Below are 10235 nucleotides of genomic sequence, written 5' to 3'. Positions count from 1 at the left end.
TCTCGTGCATCTCGCACAAGGACTTGAATCACCGAGTTAGCCGCTGAGGTAAGGCCATTTCCCGGCTTCGTACCTCATTTTCCTTAGCTACAGCGTGGAGCTGACACTGTTTCTGTGCTGTATTCGCAGGCTTTGAGCCTTGGCTAAGCAATGTTTGTAAAGCTTAGGGGTTTCTTGTCTCTCAGAACCTGGGATGCTGCATGTGTGGCCATGAGCACAATATACCTGTGTCTGTGTTTTTATGTGTTTGGCAAAATTGCAAGACCCTGGATAAGAAAAATACCTATAAATATATTAAACTACTCATGAAATGTTCCCCGTGTCCACCTGCAGGCTTGTCTTGCATTATGGTGTAAAATTCCCGCTGGAAAAAGAGGGTAAAACTGATTAGATCTTTTTTATTTTCCTCCAGAAGTGTTTGGTTTCCAAATGGCCGGGAACAGCTGTGGGCTGGATGGTGGGAACGTGGCCTCCGAGGTAATTCCCGTGATTGTCCTCCAGCCGACGTAACGATGTAGATTTTCCCAGCTGCTTTCAGGCGTTGGGGGGGACTGTCCTGCTTGCGGGACTCCGGAGAGTCCCCGGGACTGCCGGGATGGGAGGAAGGAGCTCTTCTAGGTGACACAAAACACCTGAGCGTGCTACCAGCACATCTCAAAAGCGGGCTCGTGGGAGGCTGAGCCGTCGGCAGGACTCCTGCCAGGCTCTCCGGGCCCCGAAGGGATGCTGAGCTGGTACAGCTGAGACCCATCAGCCTTGGACATTTTGCCCCTCAGCTCCTCGGGCATGGGGACAGGCTGGCAGAGGGCTCCGGGGCCGCTCACTACAAGGCTGCAGCTGTGCGTGCGCTGAGAAGTTGTTTGTCTCCGGAGTCCGGGATGTGCCAGGCTCAAGGGCTGAGTCATTTGATTTCTCCAGTGCGTGCTGAAGGGATGGCGGAGGAAGCTGCCATGTGGTTCCCTGCGGAGGGAGAGGGGGGAGATCCTCACGGGCTGATGGGTCTGCCGGAACTGAGCTGAACTTTCTGCTTGAAAAGCTTTGACTAGCAGGAAAAAAAATGTGCCCCGGTGTAGAGAAGAGAAAGAAGCCCCTGTGTGCGGGGAAGTGCTTGCTCCCGCCGGCAGGCCAGGGCCGGGGTCAGCGCCGGGGAGCACACACTTGTTCCTTTAGGGACTGCAACGTGTAATTTAGCTTGTCACGGAGGAATGTGCTCAATGCCTTTATTTAATCGGGAGTTTGCAAACCTGCTCGGGTGCCTTGTCTTCCTTTTTCCCTTCCCTTCCCAGCCGGGGGGAGAAGGAACACGGTGCTTTTGTCTCCGACCCTGTGGCTGCTGTCAGATGAATGGTTTTAGTGGCAGCTCTGTTCGCATGACTGGTTTGAACTATGCCAGCAAACATGCCGCGGTTGCGAGCAGGCTGTTTCCAGCCCCAGCTCCCTCCCAAACTCAGCTGCATCAGATGTTTTCCTAGGCACTGGCATAAACCTTGTTACTTACTAGAAATGTGGCCCTGCGGGTTCCAGGGCATTCTTGGGAGAAGGAAAACACCACGTGGATGTGGCCTGTTCAAGGTTTAAAATCAGCGGGGGATAGCAGCGCTCAGCACCCGGGTACCCTGAAGAATGGGGTAAAAGTGCAATTGCTCCAGCTCTGCAGAGGTACCCGGTTCCCCTCCTCGCCGACTGCCCCTCTGCAAACCGGACCAGCGGCCGTGCTGCTAGGGGCCCTGGTTACGAAGACATCCCTGCTCAGGAAAGGAGAGGGCTTAAGCATATGTTTAAGTGCTTTCCTGAATCCAGGCCAGGTCCTTGTGCTTCAGCAGAGCACAACCTCACTCATCTTCCTCTCGGTATCGGAGCGAGACAGGAGCCCAGATGCTCGGAGATGATCCTTCATGCCTCTGGCAATGGGTCTGCTCTGGCCAGCGCTGCAGAAACACCTCTCTGTTGAACACCTCCCTCCAGGAAACGAGAACGTCCCAGGGAAGCAGGGCTGTCAGCGCAGACAGAAATGTTTGCCTCTTTGCTGCTGGGTAGAGATGCATAGAGACCTGGAAAAAAACCAGCCACCACCTTTCTTTGGAAAGGAGGAAATTGCTCTCTAATCGGGCATGTGGAAGTGAACTTGTGCGCTGACTCCAGAGGAATTTCGGCTGTTCCCCGGGGGGTTGTGATTGCTGTTTGGGTCACATCCCAGCTCTGATCTCGGACTTGCCTTTGGGAGCGGGATTCCTCAGCACGGAGCTGCTGGCATTTGAGGAATGAGTGATGCTCGTTTCAGAAAACCAAGCAAACCAAGAGTGAGTGTGTGTGTGTGTGTGTGTGTGTGTGCACGCGCAGCTTAGCCGTGTTCTTCTTAGCAGAAATCGCAGAATTCCCCCACTGAAATGGAAAAAAGATTCAGGGAGCAGAAGTAAGCCCTAGGAGTTGTCGTCAGGACAAATGTATTTAACCACACTGCTCTCATTAATGGCAGTGCAAGTTCAGGGGCTAAAACCCTCTGCTTATCTCAAACCAAGACCTGCAAACCCTGCTTGTGCGGGTATTCTCACCGGGGACCCGTGGGATTCACATGGACAGTGCTGGGCGCGTTAGGAAGCGGGGGCTATAAAGCTGTTGCTGCGTTATACCATTATGGTTCCTGTATCACCAGGAAATAAGAAAATTTAGCAGAGACCCCACCTGATTCCTCCAGAGATCCCGGGGCCAGGGAACGAGGATGCCCTTTTCTGGCTGCCTTGGGATGGAGGATGGGGAAGCCCCTCTCTCTCGTCGCTCTCTTGATTCAGATCCAGGAGGTTGGGCTCAGTGGAGGGGTAACAGGGGGAAACCCTCTGCCCCATAATGACCTTAAAATATCTGAGCTGGAGCTGTGGGAGGTGCTTAGGAGGCCATCTCAATCGTTTAGATAATCGTGGTGGTCCTCCAGCCGAGGACGTGTTGGTGAAGACTGTGCAGATAGACCGAGCGACTGGGGGAACGCCCGGCCGGGAGTCCCCAGCGCAGAGCTGCCTCTGACACCGGCGCCTGATAAACAAGGCATTTTTCCTCTCCTTCCCCGGCAAGCGTTAGAGGGCTGGGCCCAGGAGCCATGGGAATCAACAGGAGTCTTTCCAGTGTGGGCTTTGGATCTTCGTCTGGATAAATAAATAGAAGGAAATAACAAATAACACGGTTCTAACAAGTATTTTAGAAAGTATAAACGTCTGCCTTCCACTATGACTCCATCCAAACCCCACAAAGGAAAAAATGTCCCTATTTCTGTGATGCTTTTCCATCTGCCTTTCCCCAGTGATTGGGAGTGTTAATGCAGGCACCTTGGCTCGAGAGTACAGCTGGCCTGCGAGGAAACCCTGCGTGGGATTTCTCTGGGGGTGGTAAGTAACCTTCTCGGCCGACCACCTTTGCGGGCGAGGTTTATGCTCGGTATTAAAAGGACCCCCCTTGTCTGCAGACTGAGTTCCCGTCCTCAGAGTAACCGTTTGCTGGATTTGAGTGGCTCTATAAAAATAAATGCCGTATTGGTCGTTTCTGCGGGTTTCTTGCCTCTGAATTGAGGTTTCCACGACTCCCTGCTTGCCGCTGCCTTGCAGCGACACCTGCTGCGCACTTCTAGGAGGAGAGTGGTTTTCCTTCCCGGGAAAGCGGTCCCTTTTTCCTGGGAAGGCTTGCAGCGAGGCCAGCTTTGGCTTTTAAGGTGGGAGAAAAGGAAGTGGGGGAGTCTGCTCCTTCCTCAAATGAAAACATTTGTGCCGTCTGTGACTTCTCCAACCTGGCTCGGCCCCGTGGCGGTGACGCTTTTGTTTTGCAAACTTCTCCCAGCCCAGCTTTGGGTGGGAAATGATGCTGTTGCTCCTGGCACAAAGCTCGGGAGAACTAACGCAGGTGTCTGCCTGCCCCAGAGCTGGTTTTGAACAGGGAAGAGGCAGCACAGCATGTCCCACTCCCCGTGCGGTGTTTTGGGGAGCCTCCCTGGCCATGGAGATGTGAGTACCAACACACTGGGAGGACATACCTGTGTTTGTCGCAGCCGAGACCTGCCATGGGGTTGGAGAAACGGACCGGCTTGCCTGCTTTCTTTCCTGCTAACGCTTTACTCTCTGTCTCCAGTTGTAGGATTTTGGCAGAGCTGACCATGATGTTATGGTTCGTGGTTGGTGCCCTCTTCCCAGCGCTGCTCCTGGCTGCGCCGCCCCCCATAAACAAGCTCGCCCTCTTCCCGGACAAGAGCGCTTGGTGCGAGGCAAAGAACATCACCCAGATCGTGGGGCACAGCGGCTGCGAGTCCAAGTCCATCCAGAACAGGTACGGAACCACCCTCAGTGCAGAGCTGGATGCAGCTGATCCCCATTCACAGATGGCACCGGAGTGGCTTTGGGGACTGTCACTCGCACAAGAAGCCAGGCACGACGTCCTGCCTCTGCCCGGCTGCCTTCTGTCTGTCTCAGCGGAAGGTCGAATCTCCTTCTGCCTTTGCTGGGAAGAGCAGGCACCTCCCCTGAGCCCTCATCCCTCCTGTTGTCTTTGCAGGGCCTGTCTGGGACAGTGTTTCAGCTACAGCGTCCCCAACACCTTCCCTCAGTCCACAGAGTCCCTGGTTCACTGCGACTCCTGCATGCCAGCCCAGTCCATGTGGGAAATCGTGAGTATCCCTGCCTGCTCTTTCTGCGGGGCCTCGCTCAGGGGCTCTCGCCTCTGCTCTGCCACCGCTTTAGGGCAAGTCGTTCTCCTTCCCTGAGGTTTTCCCACTCGTAGGTTCCTTCCAGGGTGTCTCTCGGGTGACTGTACCCTGTCTTGAGATGCCTGGGTGGAAGGGGCTGCTGGAAGCAACGTGACTGCTGTGATGAATGATGCATTTATCACTCTGTTTGCAGAAGCATCCCCCGTCAGTCCCTGCATTATTCATCCCCGTGCTCATCCCGCGTGCCTGTTCTCTCCACCACTCCCTTTGTCACCTCCTCCCACGTGGGAGTTTTTGCCTTCTTCGATGTCCAGAAGTGCTTCCCACAGCCCACCTGCCCGGCACCCTCAGACCTCAAAGTTTCATGCCACCATTGATCCTGGCGGAGCCATAAACCCTGCCTCCGAGGCAAGCCTGGGCACCCAGGGAGCTGGGGTCAGCTCTCTGCTTTGCTTTCAACTCGGACATTTGGGCGGATGGTTTAGTCCAAACTATCTGAGATGCTCAGCGACGTGTCTCTTGGGTGGCCTTTGCAGTTACCACCGATATTTCTGTGCCAGTAGTGCCCGGGGGCATTGTCCCGCTTGAGTCGCTGTGTTTTCCCTGGGTCTCTGCAGCTTGTGACCTTGCAAGGCATTCCCAGAGAACTCTTGCCTTGCAGACTGACTGTGGAGGTTTGTCTGTACGGGCAGCGAGCCGTCGCTTCTGGCTTAAAATACCCCAAGTCTGCAGGGCACCGGGGCAGGTCAGACCGCGTGCAGCAGGATGGCCATCCGGGCGTTGAATCTGCACGCTCACTCACTGCGTCCCCGTCCTTCTCCCCAGGTGACACTGGACTGTCCAGGCAACGACGAGATCCCCAGGGTTGACAAGCTGGTGGAGAAGATACTTCACTGTAGCTGCCAGGCTTGCGGGAAGGAGCCGAGCCACGAGGGAGCCCTGTTCAACGTCTACCTGAACGCGGAGGAGAACATGCCCGCCGAAGGTCCCAGCCCCCATCACTATGCCCACCACCAACAGGAGGGGGAAGAACCTCCACCCCCATCACGAGGAGGAGGGCGACGAGTGACCTGGCCTTTGCGGACTGTCCTTGCAGCCGGCGGCGCGGGCAGGGGGTGTGTGCGAGGGAGAGGGCCGGGGTTTGGGGAGGGAGGGGGGTGGTGGAGTCTTTCCTGTCTAATAGCTACCCTCACGCTTTGCTCTCCATGACACCCCGGGGCTGGAGGAACGGTTTGAGGAACAAGCAGGGCTGAGGGGCGGGCGTGGGGCTGGAGCTGCAGGGCGAGAGAGGAGGGCTCGGGGTTTTCTGATGCAAAACTACTTGCACATAATAGTAATAATATATTGAGAGGAGCGGGAACCCAGACGAGGGGGCTTCGGCTGAGAGCAAGAGCTGAGCTGGCCTCCCCAGGGGCTGCCTGCAGGCTCCTGAACCTGCTGTGGAGCCCTTGCTGAGTCCTTCTGGGTTTTTCTCTTGTAAACGGCTTGTGCCTGGGGCGGAGGAAGAAGGGATGCAGCCTCCCCGCAGTCCCACAAGAGACGCGCGTCGCTCCTGGGCTGTGCGGGACCGGGGGCATCCCTTCTTCCTCCCATCTGCCCTGCCTGCCTAAGGACACGGGGGCTCAGTGTGGACGCGCGGTTCCTCCTGGCACCCGCTGGATCTTCATTCAACCCCAACCCCCTCGTATTAGGTAGCTCTCGGGGAGTATTTTGCCCTAGGATGTGCCTCTGGGGCTGCGTGTGTGAGGTTGCTGGGAACCATGGGGGGGTGAGAGCCCTTTCCTTGCTGGTCCTCGGGGCCGCCACGTAGCTCCCTGGGGACGAGGGACCTGGATGGTGCCATGGGCGCTGGGGTTTCGCATTTCGTGGCCCGCAGGGGAAGGCTCGCGCTGGGCTGGGCTGGGCTGGGTGGGAGCCAGCCCCTCTCCCCCCTCTCCCTGCTGCTCTTTAATGCTGGTGGAGGGAGAAGGGGGACGAGTGCCGGGATGCTGATGTACCTTCGCAGGGGACTGCTCACGCAGGGCTGGGGAGGCTCGGGGTGGGGGGACGGCCCTGGGCCCCTCCTGCTACCCCTTTCTCTCCCTTGTATAAAGCTGATTTCTTTGGCACTGTCCTGACAAGAGCTTCCAGAGCTTGTAATCGATGCCTCCCCCTCCTTTTTACAAGTTTGGTTTTTTTTTTCCCCCTAAATAAATTAGTTCTGACTTCCATTTCTCAGTGCTCTGATGCCTGTCTGGTTTTTGGCAGTAGGCTCCTCAGTGCTGACGGGGGAGAGGCCGTTTACACCGGGACGCCGGGCAGGACAGCAGCGCAGGAGGGTACAGGGCACGGGAGGGCGATGGTTCCCTTCAGCTTTCTGCCGCATTCAATTTGGGAGGAGGAGGGAGAGCCGCTAAAAGGAAAACCAACCCCAAAATACTCAGCGTATGGGCTGCACGTGGGCACGGGGAGCCGGCGCATCAGCTGTTGCCCAGGCGTGGTTGCGCTCGAGGGCCCTTGTCGCTGCGGCCTGGAGGTTTAAGGGCTGTTGGTCCCACTTGTGTGGGAAGCGCGTGGGGTCTCTGCGGGATCATACAATCTTTATCAGCTCTGTTGCCACTAGGTGACACTCTTGATCCAGCGTGCTTCGTGGCGTCCAGATGTTCATGGCCTCCAGGAGCGCCTCTGGAGAGGAGGAGGGCGACCTTGGACATGGACATCCCTTCGCGGGTGAGGAGGGGACACGAGCGCCTTGGCTGAAAGCCAGCGGGCTCTTCCCAAGGGTGTTTGGATCAAGCGTTCCCTGGGCAGGGCAGAGCTTGCAAACCTCCGGGCCCGCTGATGCCTGGCCACCCGGCGTGGTTGTGCCCTCAGAAAACCATCAGATGATGCTCCCTCGTCTGAGCCTAACCCCGAGGAAGGTCCCGCCTGCGCCGGGAGGGGCAGGAGGCTGTGCCGTGCAAGCAGCCAGCTCCCGCTGCCCCTCTCTTTTGAGTCCCGGGCTCTGGGGGCTCTGCACAAGTTTGGAGAGCAGCTCTCCGGGTGGTGAAGCGGGAGGGGGTTTGCCTTAAGGCAGCAATTGCCACAACGAAGGGGACGGGCTGAAAAGGAAGGACCCTGGCAGGGCCGGAGGTGTCCTGTGCGTTGAGATCATGTTTTTAGGCTGTGAAGAGTCTTCCCAAGGAAGGGAGCTTTACCAGAGAGCCAGGAAAAGGTGGTGGAACCCGTGCTCTCACTGACCGCCGTCACGTGGCCCTTTTATGGGTGTACAGCGGAAACGGGGGCTGGATGTAGCAGGGAGACTGTTCCTACAAACTCCATTTCAAGGTGTTTGGAGCAGGACGTCTCCACCTCCTTTCGACACAACCGGAGCCTCGGCGGAGGCAGGCAGCGGGGGGCTGTTTTGCAGATGAAAACACAAATCTGTAAAGGTAGCTAGGCAGGCTGTGCCCAAAATCTGCCCTAAGGAGCCATCCCAGTTAAAGGGTGGAATGAGATCCTGAGAGTGGATTGCACTATTGGAGGCCGCTGCGTTCAGCCCTGGACTGCCTGGATGTCCTCGCCGAGGTCTCTCAGCCTTCCAGTTTTGCTCGCTCTGGCTCACCAGCCCTTTTTTTGCCGTGTTGACACTTGGGTGGCTGTTGACAATCTGGTTTCGCTTTCCCTGCTAGTGGTACTGGAGAGCAGAGCTGGTGGAAACCGTGATCCCCTGCAGATGTGTCCAGAAACGCAGCGCAGGGGAGAGACCACAAACAGGCCAGCAGAGCTGCTGGAGCAGAGAAGCTTTTGCAGGGGCAACGGTAGGATTTGGACCTCATTTTAAGGCAGGGTTTTTTAAACACATTTTGCTTCGATCAACTCGGATTGGCCTCCCCGGCAAACGCATCCAAACCAAGCGTACGAAACCTCCCACATACCTGGTTGTGGAGGAGACACTCCTGATCCAGCATCTCCTTCTCCGAAGCAAAAGCTCTGGAGATGAACCGAGATGCTCCTAAGGTTGGGGTGCATCGGGGCTGAGAAGGAAGCATGGCTTTGCGCCCTGGCACGGCTTCCTCGCTGAGCACTAGCGTGGACCCAGCTGGGATAAATCTGTCCTTGCTGCATTGATTGATCCTAGCTGGGAGGCTGCCTCAGTGTGGGCTTGGGGTGGGTTTTCTTGCTTGTTCCCAGCACAGATGGGACGAGGAAGTGAGGGTTTCCTGGTACAAGCGCTTTTCTAAAGAAACCTCCTGCTGCGATCAGAGCCTCGCGTGTGTGTGCGCGCTCTGCCCTGGGATGCCTGCCAGGACGGAGTGACGCAGAGGTGGCCGGGGAGGTTTGGCCGGGAGCATCCGAGGAGAGGGTCCTGGGGAAGCAGGGGGAGGGCAGACGCCGTGCACGCGCTCCCGGGAGAGCTGGTACCGGTGACGGCAGCTGTTTGGCAGGGAGCAGCTTTCCAGTGGCACGGAGATCCTGGGGGGGCGATGGGGCTGCGTGTGGGCCGTGTCCATGCACAGAGGTGAGCCCTGCTTTGCGTCTCCCCCGTCCCTTGCTCACAGGTGGTTTCCAGGCCCGAATTGCCCATTCAGTCACTAGGAAAAGCACGACAAAGCTGTTGAAAAGGCGGTTAGAAAAGTAGATCTTGGTAAAGAGACAAATTTCTGTTCCGGGGCGGGCGGCTGGGGCAGCGCAGACGGCGCTGGGGGTGCAGCGGGACGGGGCCGGTGGGGCGTGCTGCGTGCACAGCTGGCACTCGCCCACGCATCTGCAGCAGCATCTTCCCAGGGGAAGCGTGTTAACAAAAGCTTCGGCGGCGGCGCAGGGAGGAAAGGGCAATGCCTGGCCCTGCGACCACAGGGGTAGGTTGCAGGGGCACAACGGAGACACACGCACGGCTCTGGTTTGTGCTGGAGTCACTGCCCTCGGCTCCGGTCTCTCCCCAACAGAAATTGCGGCCATTTGTTGGAAGACAAAAACAACCCCTTTTGGCAGCTGGGTAATTAAAAAACCCAAATCGGTCCCTGCCAAGCACCCCGAGGTATTGGCCCTGAAGCGTGGAGGTGGTAGCGTGGGATACCTAACAGCACTTAAGGATTCAGAAGTGTCTTCTGGACTAGCAGGGATGAAGAAGCCACCAGGACCCGCTGGGTCCTCTGGCACGTTGCCTCCCACTTGCCAAAGGGCAAGTTGCCGTGGGTCCATCCGGGGTTGCCCTTGCAAAGGCAGAGACCTGGGCTGCACCGAGGCCAGCCCAAATAACCCCGGAGCGGAGGGGCGAGACCGCCGGCTGTCCCAGCGCGGGTGCAGCCTTTTCCCTTGGCTTCTGCTCGCACCCTCCATCCCTGGCTGTAGATTGCTGGAAAATCAGCCAGCGAGCCCTTTCCACGCCTCCGGCTGAGTTCTGAGCAGGCAACCGTGGGCTACCGCACGCAGGTTTTGTTGCTTTTTATTTGGGCTTCGCAAAATTTTGCTGTTTGTCAACTGGCGCGGAGGACGGAGCCTCGTGCTCGGTGCTGCCGGCTGGGCTTAGCCGCAGACCTGCTGGCCCGTGGGTCGCTGCCCACCTGCCAGGGGAACGCGGGGTCCCCGACGT

The 10235-nt window shown here is 57.5% G+C and overlaps 1 protein-coding gene across 1 annotated transcript; it reads left to right on the top strand.

The window, feature by feature from the left end:
• The first annotated feature begins 3297 nt into the window (after nt 1-3297).
• On the top strand, nt 3298-5768 carry LOC103918009 (neuroblastoma suppressor of tumorigenicity 1-like). Its single transcript, XM_009325247.1, is given in 5 exon segments — nt 3298-3377; nt 4111-4305; nt 4531-4642; nt 5507-5715; nt 5717-5768. Coding segments are annotated over 4 exon segments (525 nt in total). The 5' UTR covers nt 3298-3377; nt 4111-4135; the 3' UTR covers nt 5751-5768.
• The last annotated feature ends 4467 nt before the right edge of the window (nt 5769-10235 follow it).

Source organism: Pygoscelis adeliae, unplaced genomic scaffold, assembly GCF_000699105.1.
Source record: "Pygoscelis adeliae isolate BGI_AS28 unplaced genomic scaffold, ASM69910v1 Scaffold36, whole genome shotgun sequence".
Classification (NCBI taxonomy): domain Eukaryota; kingdom Metazoa; phylum Chordata; class Aves; order Sphenisciformes; family Spheniscidae; genus Pygoscelis; species Pygoscelis adeliae.
Note: the sequence above shows the minus strand (reverse complement) of the source record. Positions and strands in the feature narration are given on the sequence as shown.